This window comes from Mirounga angustirostris, unplaced genomic scaffold (genome assembly GCF_029215605.1).
Source record: "Mirounga angustirostris isolate CCGP_5_RB_7025 unplaced genomic scaffold, mMirAng1.0.hap1 SCAF_9, whole genome shotgun sequence".
NCBI lineage: Eukaryota > Metazoa > Chordata > Mammalia > Carnivora > Phocidae > Mirounga > Mirounga angustirostris.
This window is the reverse complement of record NW_026991717.1, coordinates 69825535-69846095: the sequence shown is the minus strand read 5'-3', so window position 1 is coordinate 69846095 and position 20561 is coordinate 69825535. Positions and strand designations below refer to the sequence as shown.

General features: G+C 39.4%; 1 protein-coding gene across 3 annotated transcripts; it reads right to left on the bottom strand.

The window, feature by feature from the left end:
* Positions 1-853: 853 nt before the first annotated feature.
* On the bottom strand, positions 854-15045 carry LOC123861389 (olfactory receptor 4F6-like). Of its 3 annotated transcripts, XR_010405085.1 has the most exons (4): positions 14910-15045; positions 14244-14318; positions 9495-9632; positions 854-2150 (listed from the first exon to the last, which is right to left on the bottom strand). XR_010405085.1 is itself a non-coding variant. In XM_064570728.1 (2 exons), exons 1-2 carry the CDS (start codon positions 9565-9567, stop codon positions 6421-6423), a joined length of 780 nt encoding a protein of 259 aa, XP_064426798.1. In that variant the 5' UTR covers positions 9568-9616; the 3' UTR covers positions 5986-6420. The 3 variants fall into 3 exon arrangements, 2 of the variants coding, with proteins under 2 accessions (XP_064426798.1, XP_045756383.1); XM_064570728.1 differs by lacking the exons at positions 854-2150; positions 14244-14318; positions 14910-15045 and adding an exon at positions 5986-7127 and having other exon boundaries at positions 9495-9616; XM_045900427.3 differs by lacking the exons at positions 854-2150; positions 9495-9632; positions 14244-14318; positions 14910-15045 and adding an exon at positions 5986-9487.
* Positions 15046-20561: the final 5516 nt, after the last annotated feature.

Sequence of the window (20561 nt, the reverse complement as noted above, 5' to 3'; positions counted from 1 at the left end):
AACTGTTGGTGAGGATGTGGAGAAATGGAATCCTTTGGCACTATTGATGGGAATGTAAATTGGTGCATTCCTTATGCAAAGTATAGTGGTCCTTCAAAAAATTAAGAATAGAGGGGCGCCTGGGTGGCTCAGTTGGTTAAGCCACTGCCTTCGGCTCAGGTCGTGATCCTGGAGTCCCGGGATCGAGTCCCGCATCGGGCTCCCTGCTCGGCAGGGAGTCTGCTTCTCCCTCTGACCCTCCTTCCTCTCCTGCTCTCTCTCTCATTCTCTCTCTGAAATAAATAAATAAAATCTTTAAAAAAAAAATTAAGAATAGAATTACCATATCAGTATCTCAAAGATATCTGCACTCCCACATATATTGCAGCATTATTTACAATAGCCAAGATATGGAAACTACCAAAGTGTCCACCAACAGATGAGTCAGAAAGAAAATCTGATACTCATCTTCAATGGAATATTATTTAGCTTTGGAAAGGAAGGAAATCCTGCCATTTGTGACAACATGAATGAAACTGGAGGACATTATGCTAAGTGAAATAGCCATCCACAGGACAAATACTACAGGATTCCACTTACATGAAGTATCTAAAATAGTCAATACAATACAATAGTGAGAATACAATAATGATTGTCATGGGCTAGGAAATAGAGAGTTGTTTTCCGTTGGGTATAAAATTTCAGTTCCTTTAGATGAATAAGTTCTAGATATCCACTGTACAGCATAGTGCTTGTAGTTAATAATATGGTATTGTACACTTTAAAATTTGTTAAAAGAGTAGACATGTTATGTGTTTTGCCACAAAAAAAAAGTAAAGTAAAATTAAAGGACACAAGGAAACTTTGGGAGGTGTTTCATATTGTCTATTACTTTAATTGTACTGATGGTATCATGAGTGTTTGCATATATCCAAACTCATAAAATTGTACACATTAAATATGTGCAATCCTTTATGTATCAATTATACCTCAATAATACACATAATACACAGAGGGAGGAATAGAGAGAGACAGAGCGGTAGAGAAAATCAAGTAAGAATATATCAACATGGTATAAATATATCATTTTTAAAAAATAAACTACTATAGAAAACTTTATGCCAGTATATTTTAGAACTGTAAAGATGAAATAGACAAATTCTTTTAAAAACATATTCATAATTCTTTTTTGAGTGAGTTCTAATAAGTTATATACATTTTTATTTTTTTATTTTTTATTATGTTATGTTAGTCACCATGCAATACATCATTATTTTTTGATGTAGTGTTCCATGATTCATTGTTTATGCGTAACACCCAGGGCTCCATGCAATACGTGCCCTTCTTAATACCCATCACCGGGCTAACCCATCCCCCCTCCCTCCTCCCCTCTAAAACCCTCAGTTTATTTCTCAGAGTCCACAGTCTCTCATGGTTCATCTCCCCCTCTGATTTCCCGCTTCATTTTTCCCTTCTTCTCCTAATGTCCTTATGTTCCACAAATAAGTGAAACCATATGATAATTGACTTTCTCTGCTTGACTTATTTCACTTAGCATAATCTCCTCCAGTCCCATCCATGTTGATGCAAAAGTTGAGTATTCATCCTTTCTGATGGCTGAGTAATATTCCATTGTGTATATGGACCACATCTTCTTTATCCATTCATTTGTTGAAAGGCATCTCGGCTCTTTCTGCAGTTTGGCTATTGCAGACGTTGCTGCTATGAACATTGGGGTGCATATGGCCCCTCTTTTCACTACATCTGTGTCTTTGGGGTAAATACCCAGGAGTGCAATTGCTGGGTCATAGGGTAGCTCTATTTTTAATTTTTTGAGGCACCTCCACATTGTTTTCCAAAGTGGCTGTACCAACTTGCATTCCCACCAACAGTGTAAGAGGCTTCCCCTTTCTCCACAACCTCTCCAACATTTGTTGTTTCTTTCCCTGTCCATTTTTGCCATTGTAACTGGTGTAAGGTGGTATCTCAATGTGGTTTTGATTTGAATTTCCCTGATGGCTAATGATGATGAACATATACAAAGATAAACTCAAAATAGATGAAAGACCTCAATGTGAAACAGGAATCCATCAAAATCCTGGAGGAGAACATAAGCAGTAACCTCTTTGACATCGGCCACAGCAACTTCTTTCAAGATACATCTTCAAAAGCTAGTGAAACAAAAGCAAAAGTGAACTTTTGGGACTTCATCAAGATAAAAAGCTTCTGCACAGCAAAGGAAACAGTCAACAAAACAAAGAGGCAACCCACGGAATGGGAGAAGATATTTGCAAATGACACTACAGATAAAGGGCTGGTATCCAAGATCTATAAAGAACTTCTCAAACTCAACACCCAAAAAACAAATAATCAAGTCAAAAAATGGGCAGAAGACATGAAAAGACACTTCTCTGAAGAAGACATATAAATGGCTAACAGACCCAGCTTTCTTTTGAGGTCTGTTGACATGAAAGATGGTTCTCCATCCCTTCACTTTCAGTCTGGATGTATCTTTATTTCTTTTTTTTTTTTTTTTTTTTTAAAGATTTTATTTATTTTTTTTAGAGAGCGAGCGAGAGAGAAACAGCATGACAGGGGAGAGGGTCAGAGGGAGAAGCAGGCTCCCGGCTGAGCCAAGAGCCCGATGTGGGACTCGATCCCAGGACCCTGGGATCATGACCTGAGCCGAAGGCAGACGCTTAACCATCTGAGCCACCCAGGCGCCCTGGATGTATCTTTAGGTTCAAAATTAGTCTCTTGTAGACAGTTATATACATTTTTAAAGAAGAATATATGCAAACATTAAAAATGAGCAAAAATTAAACAAGATTGTGGATATATACTTATTTATTTTTTTAAGTATTATTTTACTTATTTTTGCGAGAGAAAGAGCGTGTGCACATATGAGCGGGAGGAGAGGCAGAGGGAGAAACAGACCCCTCGCTGAGCTGGGAGCCCTACTCAGAACTCGATCCCAGCACCCTGGGATCATGACCTGAGCTGAAGGCAGATGCTTAGCCAACTAAGCCACCCAGGTGCCCAGATATATACTTCTTTAATAAAATTATTTTTCAAAAAAGCAAAAGAAATATAAAAATAAATCCAGAATAGTGATTGTTTCTGGGTGAAAAACAAGGTAAAGGGATAGGGGTTGAGAAAGTAGATGCAATGATAGATAGGCTCACAGGTATTTATTTTATTATGCTTTTTAACTCAAATATATGTTACATATTTTGTAAATACATAATATTTCATAACAAAAAGTAGAAAAAATCAATTAGATCAGTAGATAAAATTTTTTTCTTTCAGATTTGCAAAGATTCAATTAATTATATATCCTCTGTTTGCAAAGATGGGAGAAACTCATACTCTAATTCACTGCTGGTGATGGAATCTTAAATCAACCCAATCATTTTAGAAGGCACTTTTGCCATATTTAATCAAGCCTTACAAATACATATTGGCACAGCAATTTCATTTCTATTGTTATTATGAGGAAGTAACCAAAGGCATGTATATATAAAAAGGTACATCAATATCTTTCATAGCAGAGTTGTTGAAAACTAAAAATTGGTAATAACTTAAATGTCAGCAGTGAAGTATTGACTAAAGCAATATGACTATATCTGTGCAATAGATTACTATATAGTGACCGAGAACTACATGGTAGAAGTAGATTTATTAGCATAAAAAGACTTACACATTATATTGTTAAATGACCAATATCAGTATTGTTAAATGACTTACATATCATATTGTTAAATGGATTGTAGAACAATGTGGTCCTATTTTGTATGATTTTTCAAATGCATAAAGGAAAATCCTAAAAGAAATATAACAATATTTTGACAATTATATTTGAGTGAAGTGATTTTCGGTGATTTTTTTTTCTTTTCTTCCTTGTGCTTATTTATATGTAACCTACAAATGTACTTTAGATTGCACAAGTTTGTTTTCCTGAATAAGTTTAACATTTGTGCTAAATCTACTAGCTTTTTCCTATTTCTTTGCATTCCTTGTGATTCATAATGAAAGAGTTGTTTCTCTCCCTCTCAGCTTTTATTTACCATTTGCTCTTTGGACAAAAACAAATAATTATTGACTTCCCACTGTAGGTCCAGCATCTGTCTAGGTACAAAGATCAAAAAATCATATTTTCTGCGTTATGGATCTTCTTTCCATGTGGACAGAAACAAAAAATAATTAATAAAACAAAACAATCATTCAAATGGGGACAGTCAACAAAGCATATGATAGAGAATGACTGGAGTAGAAAGGCAAGAGGGAACTTCTTTAGATAGGAAGTTTCTTGGGGTTGACATTCACAAATTCATGAACTCCCTCTACTCAAACGCTTTTGTTCAGTCTGCCTTCCCTATCACACCCCTTACTTTCTTGCAGTGATTTTTTTGCCTCAGAGATGGATCGCCCCTTCCTACAATTAAGCTGTATATTTCTTTATTTTTTAAGATTTATTTACTTATTTTAGAGAGAGAGAGCACGCATGCACTCGTGGGGGGAGGGGCAGAGGGAGAGAATCTCAAGCAGACGCCACGATGCATGCAGAGCCCAACACCTGGCTCAATCCCAGGACCCACAAGATCATGACCTGAGTCAAAATCACAAATGGAACACTTAACCGACTGAGCCACTCAGGCACCCCAGGTTATATACTTCTAACACAATTTTCTACTGTGTTCTAAATCCTGTGTTCCTAGCACAGGATTTAGAACATAGTAAGTATTCAATACCTTTTTTGATTAATTGAATTTCTATTTATGAACTTTTTATAACTTACTCAGCTTGGTAACGTCTTCCAGCACATTAAAAAGCACCATAGATAACAAAAACAAGCTTCTTAGAACTAATGCATAGCCCATAAGAAGGCATTTGAATATAAAAGAAAGTGTAGAAAGTAAATTGAATTGCGGCATTTTGAAGTCTCTATATTCAAGGAATTTTATCATTTAAAATATTTTAGTCCTGGGATGCCTGGGTGGCTCAGGCGGTTAAGCATCTGCCTTTGGCTCAGGTCATGATCTCAGGGTCCTGGGATCGAGCCCCATGTCAGGCTCCCTCTTCTCTCTCTCTCTCTCCCTCGCTCTCTCTCTCTCAAATAAATAAATAAATAAATAAATAAATAAATAAAATACTTCAGTCCTGTTAGGAAAAGTGTATGTTCTTGATCAAGATCTGATGAATGGACTTAGAAAGGAAAGGAAATAATTTGTAGACAGCAGGGAAGAAGGTCATCAAAACTGAGAAATGGTTTTAATGTTTTATTTCATTTTACTGAGCAGGCACTTACATAACACTATAGATCAAGAATTGTTTAAGTACCTTACAAATATTAACTTGATCAATCCTTATAATCTTATGAGGAAGGTAACTTTACCATATCAGTTAAGTCAAAAACAAATATCAGAAATTTCAGACGGTTCAACTTACCTCTATTTTACAGATGACAGAATTTAGGCATATTAGGTTAAGCAATTTGTGTGTTAGTAAAATGCAAAGCTAAGTTTTTAAGTCAGGCGGTCTGGCTCAAGAGTGTGTACTTGTAACCCATGGCACTATAAAAGGAAAGAGTTTACCTAACTCTGAGGTATCATTGCTGATTTCAATATAATTAGGGCAAGAATTAGCACTACCTAGGACAGAATTATTAAGTAGGTCATTGTCTTTGTCCATTACCTGGCCCCCATTATTTAAATCCCATGACAGTACAGGAATACAGCTTTTGAAAGAACTGGAGTAATTATAAGGCTTAATTCATGCATTAGTTGAAAAGCTTAAGAAGCTATAACCCAGTGATCCAATTTCAGGTTGATGTTGTGATAAAACACACACACACACACACACACACGCACACACAAAGAGAATTCAAAATAACTTGAGCTCTTTGCTTTTTTACTAAAGGGCAATATATATTGAAAGGTAAGAGATAGGCAACAATATCTTTTTAAAATCCTCTTTTTGTCTTTTATCTATTTTTTCACACACTACGGCTACCCCCACACATCTCAATGTAGAACCTCTAAAGAAAAAAAAACACTATCTCTAATAATGGTAATTTTTTAATATTTCCAAAGCACTTTTCTTCAGATTCTGCATTACAAACCCCAAAAATAAATCTGACAAGGGAGGATTCTCCTCAGAACACAGAGTAGGAAAAGAGAAAGTCCTGTCCAAAATCCTCATCAAGGAGAAGTGAGAAAATGTGGAAACAATTGTATATTAATACTTCTTATTCTATCACATTACATAGGAAAGAATACCATATCCTCCTTGACTATGGGCAGAAAACTCATTAAGAAAATCCTGGAATTAATAATTAAACTAGTAAGTAGAGCATCCATGGTGCTGTGTTTCGCTGGATTCATGTCTGCAGCACAGTCAGGGAATGTTAGAGATGCTTGTCTTTCTTGATATCAAAATCACTTAAAACAGCTTCCTGGAGCTCAACACCTGACTGAATATCCTCCTCATTGCCACTTTCATCTCTTTATTCCTAAAAGTGTAGATGGCAGGGTTCAGAAATGGGGTAATAATTACATCAAAAATGGCAAGGAACTTATCCACCGGCACTGTGGGAAATGGCCATGAGTATATGAAAATACATGGACCAAAAAATAAGACCACAACTGTGATGTGAGCTGACAGAGTAGAGAGAGCCTTGAACAAGCCACCTGAAGAACGTTGCCAAACAATGACCAAGATGAAGATATAGGAAATAACCAAAATGAAAAAAGTTCCCAGAGAGATGAAACCACTATTGGCAGTGACCATGAGCTCCAATCTGTAAGTGTCTGTGCAGGCAAGCCTAATAAATCGAGGAAGATCACAGTAAAAGCTGTCCACTTCATTGGGGCCACAAAATGGCAGGTTTACAACAAATACAAGTTGGATCAATGAGTGGATGATTCCAATGGTCCAGGCTACCACCAAGAGTAAAATACAAGTTCTGAAGTTCATGATGGTCAGGTAGTGGAGAGGCCTGCATATAGCAACATAACGGTCAAGGGCCATGGCAATGAGCAGAACCATCTCAGTTCCTCCAATAAGATGAATGAAGAACATCTGAGCAATGCAGCCTTGGAAAGAGATTACTTTTCTCTCCTTGAAAAGATCAGAAATCATCTTGGGAGCTGCAATGGAGGGAACCCACATGTCAATAAAGGAGAGGTTGGCCAGCAGGAAGTACAGGGGGCAGTGTAAATGGGAGTCAGAGATCACTGTGAGCACAATGAGGAGGTTTCCTAAAATACTTGTTACATAGAACACAGAGAAAACTAGAAATAGGACAAGCTGCATCTCCAAAGAACTGGTGAGTCCCACCAACACAATCTCAGACACCACCGAATTATTTCCTACCCCCATGGTTTCAGTCACTTTGGGCTCCAAATTTGCCTGAAAGAACAGGAAAAAAATAACAAATTGGGATTACTGGCCATATCCATCAAGGTTCCATTAGAGAAGCAGACCACTAGGAGATAATATACTAAGGTATTTCTTAGTGATTTGACCTTGCATAATCATGGGAGCTGATTCAGCAGTTTCTGTAAGTCTATTGTCTTTGCATCTGATGACGTAGCTTGACGTCCACAGGACAGGCCCCCAGGAAGGGAAGATGGATGTAAATTGAAGGAATACAAAAATAAACTGGAACACACAAGCAAAAGCTAAAGTCCTCAAGGACAGACGAAAATTAGTGTCAGTGTTCATTGCCTCTAACCTCAATGGTATAGATGTACTGCAGAAGCCAGGGCCCTCCACCACAGAGCTAAACACACAGCGGGCCCACAAGTCAGAGAAGCTCAAGAAGGATCCCAAAGAGGGTGTGGCAGTTGTGGTCCCGGCCACTGCCTCACCCCAATGAGATAAGCCAGCAGAGAAATGACAACGTGTATGAGCTATAAATATGGCCGCTGTTCCACTTTAACCTAGAAATATTGCAAAAGAATATCCTTTACAATGTATTCTAGTTGGAAACATAGAGAAAAAGGAATTCTAGAGCATGTAACTCAATCTAGGCAAGCTGACACAATACAAAGCCACCATACTGTCTATTTAAAAGAATATAGGAGCGCCTGAGTGGCTCAGTCAGTTAAGTGTCAGACTCTTGTTTTCAGTTCAGCTCATGATCTCAGGGGCATGAGATCAAGCCCTGCATCTGGCTCGGCACTCATCAGAGAGTCTGCTTTCCCTCTCCCTCTGCTCCTCCCCCTGCTCACACACGCTCTCTCTCTTTCTCTCTCAAATAAATAAATCTTTAAAAAATAGATTTCTAAAAGAATGTACAAATTTTGAAAATTAACTACCACCTCTATTCATTTGGTCAAACCAAATTTAAGTGGCACTTAAGTAGACTTGACAAAGGCTCTAAATCTATTGGTCCTAATCTCACTTCATCTCCCACCAACTTCCCTTGTTATGACTGACTCTGTTTAAAATTTCACCACGGGTTCTCCTCTGATGTCAGGAAGCCCCTTCAAGAGAGAAATGGAAAAGAATTTAAATAGAGTTTTGTAGTGAAAGGAAAACAAAGGTACTAAGTATTATATGGCAATAAATTGTTGCTTCTACTAGCCCACAGGGACTTCAAAATGCCTAAAAACATAAAAAGAAAAAAACTGGCAGAACTACAAAAGAAATAGGGACATTCTGTATACTTGTGGAAATAGTCGGAGAGTGAAACATTTCCTTCAGTGAACAATAGAACAAACCAACAAAATAGCAGTCAGCATAATGAAGGTTTAAAAACATGATTAATCAAATTGAATTATATAGATCCCTGTCCCCAATATATGCAGAACACTCAAGTATTTATAGAGCATTACAAAACTTTACCATATCCTGTATTATAGAGCAAATCTTAACAAATTTCAAAAGATTGCTACCATGCAAACCATATTCCAGGCCCAAAGCAATTAAGGTATAACCACTAACCAAAATGTAACTATAAAATCTTCGTATGTTTGGAAATTAGGTAACACACTTTTAAATAACTCTTGGGTCAAAGATGAAATCACAATGGAAATAAGAAAACATTTTAAGCTGAGTTATAAAATATTTTATACCAAATCCAATAGGATGAAGTGAAAGCAGTAGAGGAAAATATATAGTCTAACTGCTTATATTAGAGAAAGAAAAAAGGCTTAAAATTAATCTAAAACTTAATGAGCTAAGTGTCCATCTTTAAAAGTAGTAAACACAGCCACAAAACAAAAACATTTTCTATTAATGAAAGAGAAACAAAAATAAACTATAGAGAATCTACAGAAACAAAGGCTGTTCTTTGAAAAGACAAATAAAACTGATAAGCCTCTGATGAAATGAATCAAGCAAAAAACAGAGAGATGGCACATAGAACTAATATCAAGAACAAAAGAGGAATATAAGTAGAGATGTTACAGACATTGAAAGCATAATAAGAGACTATAATAAACAACTTTATGCCAACATATTCCAAAATTTTGATGATATCAGCAAATATCTAGTAAAACATAACTTACCAAAACTCACTGTGCTGGACATTCTAGAGCCACTGTCCTTCTCCACCCTGCTCCACACCTCTGGAGAAGGCATTTAAGGACTGCATAAACTGGGCTCCCCTGCTCTCACTGTTGGCTGCTTCTGATCAATGAGAGGCACTAACAAGAAACAAGAGGCCAGGAAGAGAGAGTGAAAGATAAGGATATCAATCGCCTGACAGTCGCCTCCCGGCCCCGGGCTGGCAATGTCTGCATTTCTCTTTAATAGGGCAGTCCTCTCCTACATCTATAACTTCCTTTACAGATCCCAGCAACCACCCTGGGATGCTTCACCATGCCTTACTGGTTTCCCTTAATCCCATCCTCATCTTTCTAAATAGTCTACTCATTGTGAATCTTCCCTCTATTACTCTACTTGAGTGTGCTATTTTCTGTGGGGACCACAATTAATAAGATAGGAAACCTAAAAAATCTTATAACTGCATTAAAGGGATTAAAAAATTTAAGTTGAATTTTAAAAATCTTCCGGTAAACACAATTCTTTTTATGGCAAAATCTACCAAAAATTCAAGGAACCAATAACTATAATTCTACTGATATTGCAAAGAAAGAGAGAAAATTTTCTCCCCTACCTTATTTTTTGAGACTAACATAATGTCCATACTAAAATTTGACCAGGGCAGTATGAGAAAAAAAACTTCAGGGCAATATCACCCACGGATTTATTTTTTTTTAAGATTTATTTATTTATTTGAGAGAAAGAGAGCACACTCACGAGTGGAGGTGGGAGGCAGAAGCAGACAGAGAGGAAGAGAGAGAATCCCAAGCAGACTCCCCACTGAGAGGGGAGCCCTACTGGGGCTCGATCCCACAGCCCCAAGATCACAACCTGAGCCAAAATCAAGAGTCAGACACTTAACCGAAGGAGACACCCACGCGCCCCCATTACCCATGGATTTAGATGCAAAATTAATAAAAATAATTTTGCTAAAAGGAGGAAAAGTGGGGCAGTATAGCAGTCCAGGTTTCCCAAAAGCAAGCACTGAGGTGGAGGTTAGGGTATAAGATGATCATGAGAGATTAACACCTTTAAGGAGAAGTCAGAGGAGGCAGGATTGGGCAAAAGACAAAGTCTAACTGTGATGCAGACCCAACAAATCCCCACCCTACTGAGCCCTGGAAGGAGTTTTGCTCCATGAGATTGCCCCATGTGGGCTGGAAATAGCTGGGCACTTATACTTCCCTTCACTCAGTCATCCAGCACATGTGGGCTGCTCTGGTCAGGGTGTGACCTCAGGGCTATCTGCTGATGGCACTCCCCATGGCTGGGCAGCAAATCCCTCCTTGAAGGAAAACCCAGGTGGCAGGGAGGGCAGGAGATGAAGGATTCTAGTCTAGACATGTAAAGTGTTAAGTGAAAGGTGGACATCCAGTAGTATTCATCTTTAAACAATGCACATTTTTTTTTGCTTTTGCCTCCTTTGCATACATAAATAACAGAATAATAGGAAAAGAAAAAGCAAGGGATTTTTTTAAAGACTCTATTTGTCAGAGAGAGAAAGAGAGAGAGCACACGCAGGGGGAGAGGCAGGCAGAGGGAGAAGCAGACTTCCCGCTGAGCAGGGAGCCCTATGGGGGACTCCATCCCAGGACCCTGGGATCATGACCTGAGCCAAAGGTAGACACTTAACTGACTAAGCCATCCAGGCATCCCAAAGCAAGGGATTGTTAACACAAAAACCACATGGAGGTTAACTGTAGAAAGGAAAGAGAGGAACAAAAACAGAGAAACACGGGAACTTTATAAGGTACTAGAAAAACTCTTTTAACCTGAGTGATGAGTGCACAGGAATTCACATTATTTTTAATATACCTATGTTTATACACTCCTCTGTATGTAGAATATTTCACAATTTTTAAAAAATAACAGAAAAAGAAGATGGATAGGAATATTCCAGATGGGGGAACAGCATGTGCAAAGGTACAGCGGTGAGAGTGAGCAGCAGTTTTGGGTGGAAAACAATGACTTTTATGGCTTCTATGCAAGGTTGTGTAGGAGGAACATAGGAGATAAAAGGTAAAGATAAGTAGAAAACAGATTGCAGAGGCCCTAGAAAGCCAGGCTATGGGGGATGAAATACTCCATAATGGGGATTTAAGTTGAGGAACTTGATACCTGTAAAGTAGTGTTTTTTTAAAGGAGCTAAGGCTAGAGAGGTGACTTAGAAATCATCTGCATAGATATGATCATTGAAGCCACAAGAAATATATATATCTAGAGGAAAAGTCAAATATGCTATGAGAAAGGCCCAAGATTTAAAGTCTGGGAGAAAGGGGCACCTGGGTGGCTCAGTTGTTAAGCATCTGCCTTCAGCTCAGGTCATGATCCCAGGGTCCTGGGATCGAGCCCCACATCAGGCTCCCTGCTCAGCGGGAAGCCTGCTTCTCCCTCTCCCACTCCCCCTGCTTCTGTTCCCTCTCTCACTGTGTCTCCTCTATCAAATAAATAAGTAAAATCTAAAATTAATTAATTAATTAATTAATTAATCAATTAATTAAAGTCTGGGAAAATGAAACAAAAACAGGGAAAGAAAAGGTTCCAGAGAACCAGAGAGTTCAGAACTCTAGAAGTCAAGACATGAGATTATTTCAGAAGGTGAATAGTGTTGCAGTGGAATCAAGAGGAATAAGAATTAATTCAGCGTTTCTGGGATCAACAAAAGAAAACTGGTATTTGAAAGCAAGGCACTGCTAGGAATTCTTCACTAATGTATTCCCAGTGCCTAGAATGTAACACATCGGATGTGCTCCATGAATATTTATGGAATAAATGAATAATAGAGGGAGGAACTCAGACTGCCCAGGGTTAAGGTAAAAGTAGGCTGTTAAGAAAGTTAGTCTCTTGGGGCGCCTGGGTGGCTCAGTCGTTAAGCGTCTGCCTTCGGTTCAGGTCATGATCCCAGGGTCCTGGGATCGAGCCCTGCATTGAGCCCTGCATCGAGCCCTGCATCGAGCCCTGCATCGAGCCCTGCATCGAGCCCTGCATTGGGCTCCCTGCTCTGCGGTAGGCCTGCTTCTCCCTCTCCCACTCCCCCTGCTGTGTTCCCTCTCTCGCTGTCTCTCTCTCTGTGTCAAATAAATAAATAAAATCTTTAAAAAAAAAAAAAGAAAAGAAAGTTAGTCTCTTGAGAGTATACAATTTAAAAATAAAGGAGGAGAAGAATACATGGAGAGAGCCCAAAATAAAAGGACTTTTAATGAGTAAATAAACAGGAGAAATGAGTGTTTCATAGGAACCAGTGGGGGAGAATATGAAAGTGCACAACAGCCAGAGGTAACTGGTCATAAGGCTCTGGAGTAGCAGAAATGGATGAAATAAAAAATAAAGATAAGAAGGCTTAGCCTTGCAAAATACAAGGGCCATGTATTGTTCTAAGTCAGGAAGGGAAAAGGGAAAAAAAAAATTTGTGAAGACACAAACATGTTATAATAAGGCTTCTTGTTATAGCAAGAACACTAAAGTAGTAACAGGTGAATTTGAACTGTACTAGATCACAAGGTCTGTCTTTTAGTGGCTATACTGTCAATGAGGTTTTTGAACCATAGATTTTCAAGTAGATGTATAAAATGATTTCTGCCTATTACCGTCCCTTTTTTCATTTGATATCACCATCAAATAAATAAAAGAGGGATGCCTGGATGGCTCAGGTGGTTGAGTGACTGACTGACTCTTGATTTTGGCACAGGTCGTGATCTCAGGGTCCTGGGATCGAGCCCCACATCAGGCTCCCACTGAATGGGGAGTTTGCTTGTCTCCCTATCCCTCTGCCCCTCCCCCTGTTCGCACTCTCGAGCTCTCTCTCTCAAATAAATAAATAAATCTTTAAATAAATAAATGAAAAGCCCTCAAACTAAGGAAAAGATCATCCGACATCCTGCAGTTTTACTACTTGAAAAAGAAAAAAAAAAATCGGGGCGCCTGGGTGGCTCAGTCATTAAGCGTCTGCCTTCCACTCAGGTCATGATCCCAGGGTCCTGGGATCGAGCCCCACTTTGGACTCCCTGCTCCACGGAAAGCCTGCTTCTCCCTCTCCCGCTTCCCCTGCTTGTGTTCCCTCTCTTGTTGTGTCTCTCTCTGTCAAATAAATAAATAAAATCTTTAAAAAAAAAATCAAAATTTTCCATGATTTATCTAGAATCTGGTTGGGATGGAGTGGGATCCAGGGAAGCAGGGAAGAGAAACCAATAAGAAATAGAGGATGAACCAATAGACCAGAGCTTCAAGATGATACAGTAGTGAGGACTGATGAGCCGAAAAAGGAAAATACAAGGGTCCTGCAAAATCCAGAGTGTTCCTGGTTCCCAGTCTCTGCCCGCCCCCGCCTATTCGACAGCAAAATAATATTCCAGAAGCACTAGCTGTGCCTCTCTACTAATCCAAATTGGAGATTTCCCATTGACTGGAAAACAACCCAGGTATTCTAAGGCCTCTGTGTTTGGGCCCCAGCACCAACTCACCCTATCTTCAGCTAAACAAACCCTTCAACATCTCTGAAACTCTTTTCTTCCTTTTCTTCAGTCTCTCCCTTCCAAATAAAAAACGCTGCCTCATCTATCTTGAAATGTTGTTCATTTTTCACAGCCCCATTTAAGTGCCACCCATTTCATGAAACCTCCCCAATTATCCTAGCAGGAAAAAAAAATCTTGTTCCCTCTTTGCCGTAGCACTTCCTACTTAGCACAGCACCTTTTGTCCTACAGTATAGTTACATGTGCATGACTTGGTTCCTGTGTTTCCAAGCACTAGAGGGCAGGACCTCTGCATTATTCATCTCTATCTTCATCCTAGGAGAGTTTCAGAGGGCAGAATTGTCAATTCTAGGAAGTCAGTGTTTGCCAAATTAATTTGAATTAATTCCTTTGCAATTTCAACTTAACTGTTTAAAATAAGATATTTTAGAAGATGAAGATAAAGAAAACATACAAAGAGAAGAATGATGGTAAGGAGTAGAGAGAAAAAACAATTTAATGATAAAGAAAACAAAAATTAAGCAAAGGAGTAAGTAATAGGGAAAGAGTGATAAAAAGAATCATGGAGAAGAGAAAGCAAAAAGGAAACAGAGTGAAACTTCCCCCAAGTTCTGAGACTAGAGACTAACATGCCCAAATGGAAAAATACAGGAAAGGAATTAAAAACTAGCTTAAATATTGAAAATTCCAAAGCGCCCTAGCCACACACCCAGTAGAAGGCTTTTAGAAAGAGGCTAATCTCACAAAGACAAGGACCTGAGTTTTCCTTCTCAGAAAATATTTGACAGAAAGCCTCATCTGCCATGGAGAATGGCAGATCCTTAACTAGAAACCAAAGTTTTCCCCATTCTTTCCACTTCTTTTCTAATGAGACATTTCCCTAAATGGTATGCCTCCCTTACTTACCTCTCCATCTCTCAGCTGTTCCTGCTCCTGGCGCAGTGATGCAACATAACTTTCAGTTTCTATCTCCTATTCCCACTGAGTCCAGCTCATGAGGGGAAGAAGTTGTGTATTTTTCTCTGTATTCCCAGAACTCTGGCTAATGTTGAAAACATAACAGAAGCTGAGGAAGTACTTTTTGTTGAATGAAACAATGGATATACAAATAACCCAGATATCAAGGTTTTCTGAATCATTCAGGAAGATGTGCGTCCAATGAAATAAATTAGAATATTTGACCTCAGCAATTACTTCAGATTTTTTCTCCTCAGTCATTTATTATAATAACTAATTAAATGGTCAGTGTAGGAGGAAAGAACATGCAGTTCCTGCTTCTTTGGCAAACAGTGGCTAAATTGCATATTTCTGTTTTCTTGGTCCACATAGAAGTTGTGTTCCACCACCAAAACCAGATACTGTTACCAACTCTGGAGTGGATGTTTACTGCCGGACTAAATCTTTTTTTTTTTTTTTTAAGATTTTATTTATTTATTTGACAGAGAGAGAGAGTGCATGAGCAGGGAGAGGGGCAGAGGCAGAGGGAGAAGCAGGCTCCGGGCGGAGCAGGGAGCCCAATGCGGGGCTCGATTCCAGGACTCTGGGATCATGACCTGAGCCGAAGGCAGACGCTTAATGGACTGAGCCACCCAGGCGCCCCTGCCAGACTAAATCTGACCTAAATCTACATATTCTATGTGCATCCTAATGTCATTTACACTCCTGTGTGCCTCTTGGATCGTGCCTGACTCTTCCACAATCATGGTTCGTAACCTTGAATATGTGACACTGAATACCTCTCTATCCCTTTTTTTTTTTAAGATTTTATTTATTTATTTATTTATTTGACGGAGAGCATGAGTGGGTGAAGGGCAGAGGGAGAAGCAGGCTTCCCGCGGAGCAGGGAGCCCGAGGCGGGGCTCGATCCCGGCACCCCGGGATCATGACCTGAGCGGAAGGCAGACGCTTAACTGACTGAGCCACCCGGGCGCCCCCTCTCTATGCCTTTTATTTTATTTTATTTTTTTTAAGATTTTATTTATTTATTTGACACAGAGAGAGTGAGAGAGAGAGAGAGAGAGAGCATAAGCAGGGGGAGTGGCAGGCAGGCAGAGGGAGAGGCAGGCTCTGTGCTGAGCAAGGAGCCCGATGTGGGACTCGATCCCAGGACCCCGGGATCATGACCTGAGCCGAAGGCAGACGCGTTAACGACTGAGCCACCCGGGCGCCCCTCTCTCTATGCCTTTTAAAGACCAACATAGGGGCGCCCGGGTGGCTCAGTCGTTAAGGGTCTGCCTTCCGCTCAGGTCATGATCCCGGGGTGCCGGGATCGAGCCCCGCCTCGGGCTCCCTGCTCCGCGGGAAGCCTGCTTCTCCCTCTCCCACTCCCTCTGCTTGTGTTCCCTCTCTCACTGTGTCTCTCCCTGTCGAATAAATAAATAAAATCTTTAAAAAAATATATAAAGACCAACATAAGTTCCCTGCAGAATATTTTTCAAACCCTGCCCATTGACTCAACTACTCTTCTCAACTCTTTCTCTTCTGAGTGCCCTCTTCTCCTGGTCCACAACTAAATCGCAGTTTGGAATCTTCAGTGGTGATTTCAAACTCCGATTTAGTACCAGAAAACATCTTAGTCGACAAAACACAACAATATGATTGCATCTGTTTTGCCTGTCCTTCTCACCCACCTGTTTTCTAGCAGACCTGAAATAGCAGCATCCTCAGAAAACTCACATCTGGCATGTGGACCTATTTGAAATTCCCCCAGAGTGGAAAAGAGATAGCTAATTAGCAATACAGAGGGTAGTCAAAAATGGTACCACATAGCAGAGGGAAGACCAATATGATTTCAGTCTGTGCTGGCAATGGTCTCAGAATAAGACTGATTTTCCCAGAGCAATGTAAGAGGAGACAGTTAATGAGTCCCGTAGGGGAAGAACTCCCTCATGAATAAATAAGTTTTATCAGGTTGTTGTGGTTTTGTTTTTGTTTTTGTTTTGTTTTGTTTTTTACCTCGGGGCTTGAGATGAAGATGAAGTCCTAAGATTCATGAAAATATCTTTTGATTACTTTTTTTTAAGTAGGTTCTATGCCCAGCATGGAGCCCAATGAAGGGCTTGAACTCACAACTCCAAGATCAAGACCTGAGCTGAGCTCAAGAGTCAAACACTTACCCAACTGAGCCACCTAGGCGACCCTCTTTTAATTGCTTTTTTACTGAAAATCATCTTTACTGTTCTCCCATATGTATACATATAAGACAGACACAAACACACAAAACTGGATATTTATTTTCTAGATATATGCATTTGGACAGGTTGCAAAAAGAAAAACCAGTATATTCTGGGGTTTAGAAAATACAACAATCCAAGGGGCGCCTGGGTGGCTCAGTGATTGGGCGTCTGCCTTCAGCTCAGGTCCTGATCCCAGGGTCCTGGGATCGAGCCCGGCATTGGGCTCCCTGCTGGGCGGGGAGCCTGCTTCTCCCTCTCCCACTCCCTCTGCTTGTGTTCCCTCTCTCGCTGTGTCTCTCTCTGTTGAATAAATAAATAAAATCTTTTAAAAAAATTTAAAAATACAACAATCCAAGAAAAAGAGCCAACTAAAACATAAAGACTCTGTTTTTGACACTATTCTGAATCTACCTATTCATCTATCTAAGGGTCTCATCAATATTCTTACCTCTAAATGCCCGTTGCTCTTCCAAATAAATATTTATAAGATTTTTATGAATATGGTTATATTTCCTGTTTCACTTGTGACTTTTGTAGTATCTAATTAGTCCTCATGACAAAATATTTTTCTTTACATGTTCAAAGACCGTTGATCAGGATGGTAGAGAAAAGGGTGAAAATTTCAAGGAATTCACATCATTTCTAAAAACACTAATTGAGATTCTAATATACCAAGTTCTATTATAGATGATAATTATACAGAAGGAAGAAGAAGAGGAGACATGGCATCTCCCTCAAAGAATTCACAGTCCGTGAATGAGAGAAATGTAAAGAAATATTTTAAATAGAGGATAAATGTAGTATTAAAAGCTCCACATAGGGGCGCCTGGGTGGCTCAGTCATTAAGCTTCTGCCTTCCACTCAGGTCATGATCCCAGGGTCCTGGGATCCAGCCCCACATTGGGCTCCCTGCTCAGCGGGAAGCCTGCTTCTCCCTCTCCTACTCCCCTGCTTGTGTTCCCTCTCTCGCTGTGTCTCTCTCTGTCAAATAAATAAATAAAATTTAATAAATAAATAAAAGCTCCACATAGAAGATAAATAATAAGATATGAGTGGAAAGTATAAAAAGGCTTCATCAAAAAGGTAATAGTTGGTAGTTGGGTGATAATGTGACTTTGAGCAGTGACAGAAGGAGCTGCTCATATAAAGATATGAAAATCTAAAAAAAAAGATATGAAAATCTGAAACAGCACAGCATTTACAGAGGCTTGCCAGCAGTTTGCTCATGGAAGGCCATGGTTTGTGAACAAAGCTGAGAATTCTTGGAAATAACTGTGGGCACCTTGGCTTAATGAGAGAAGATGTGACCAAAAATCACAGATCAGCTTCCTGTCAAAGAGCACAGAAGGTGGAGGGAGATTGACCATTTGACAATACATAGCAAAATGGGATTGTGATTCCCCTTGTGTTTTGTTTTGTTTTTTAAGAAAAACAAAACTAGGGGCTCCTGGGTGGCTCAGTCATTGGGCATCTGCATTCGGCTCAGGCTCTGGTCCCAGGGTCCTGGGATCGAGCCCCGCATCAGGCTCCCTGCTTAGCGGGAAGTCTGCTTCTCCTTCTCCCACTCCCCCTGCTTGTGTTCTCTCACTGTGTCTCTCTGTCAAATAAATAAATAAAATCTTAAAAAACAAAAACAAAAATAAACATTTTTAATTGAAGTATAATAAACATACAATGTGGCATTAGTTTCAGGTATACAACATACTGATTCAACAATTCTGTACATTACTCAGTGCTCACGAAATAAGTGTAGTCACCATCTGTCACCAAACAACATTGTTACGATGTTATTGACTTTATTCCCTATGCTGTACTTTTCATCTCCGTGACTTCTTTATTTTATAAATGGAAGTTTGTACCTCTTATTCCCCTTTATCTATTTCATCCATCCCCCTCACCTACCTCCCCTCCCCTCACCTACCTCCCCTCTATCCCCCTTTATGTATTTCATCCATCCCCCTCACCTACCTCCCCTCCTACCACCTACAATAACCAGTTTGTTCTCTGTATTTAAGAGTCTGGTTTTTTGTTTATTTCCTGTTTCTTCATTTGTTTTGTTTTTTAGACTCCACATGTAAGTCAAATTATATGGTGTGTGTCTTTCTCTGTCTGACTTATTTCACTTAACACAACATCCTTTAGTTACATCCATGTTGTCACAAATGGGAGGATATCTTCCTTTCTCATGGCTGAATACTATTCCATCATGTCTTTATAACACATCTTCTTTACCCATTCATCTGCTGATGGACACTTAAGTTTTTTCCATATCTTGGCTACTGTAAATAATGCTGCAATAAACATAAGGGTGGGGCGCCTGGGTGGCTCAGTTGGTTAAGCGACTGCCTTCGGCTCACGTCATGATCCTGGAGTCCCTGGATCGAGTCCCGCATCGGGCTCCCTGCTCGGCAGGGAGTCTGCTTCTCCCTCTGGCCCTCCCCCCTCTCATGTGCTCTCTCTCTCTCTCTCTCATTCTCGCTCTCAAATAAATAAATAAAATCTTTAAAATAAATAAATAAATAAAAATAAAAAATAAATAAACATAAGGGTGCATATATCTTTGTGAATTAGTGTTTTCATTTTCTTTGGGTAAATACCCAGTAGTGGAATTACTGAATGGTAAGGTATTTCTATTTTTAATTTTTTGAGGAAATTCCATACTGTTTTCCACAGTGGCTTCACCAACATACATTCCCACCAACAGTGCACAAAGGTTCCTTTTTCTCCACATCCTCACCAACACTTGTTATTTCTTGCCTTTTTGATACTAGCCATTCTGACAGGTGTGAGGTGATATCTCATTGTGGTTTTTATTTGCATTTCCCTGATGATTAGTGATGTTGAGCATCTTTTTCATGTGTCTGTTGACCATCTATATGTCTTCTCTGGAAAAATGTCTATTCAGGTCTTCTGCCCATTTTTAAAATTTATTTATTTATTTAAATAATCTCTACACCCAACATGGAGCTCAAATTTATGACCCTGAGATCAAGAGTCACACACTCTTCTGACTGAGCCAGCCAGGCACTCCTGTCCATTTTTAATCAGGTTATTTGTGATTTTGGTGTTGAGTTGTATAAGTTCTTCATATATTTTGGATATTAACCCCTTATCAGATATATCATTTGCAAATATCTTCTCCCATTCATTAGATTGACTTTTTGTTTTGTTTCCTTTGCTATGCAGAAGCTTTTTATTTTGGTGTAGTCCTAATAGTTGAATTTTGTTTTTGTTTCTCTTGCCTGGGAAGACATCTAAAAAAATGTTGCTAAAGCCAACATGAAAGAGATTACTGCCTATCCTTTCCTCTAGGAGTTTTATAGTTTCAGGTCTTACATTTAGGTCTTTAACCCATTTTGAGCTTATTTTTTGTGAATAGTGT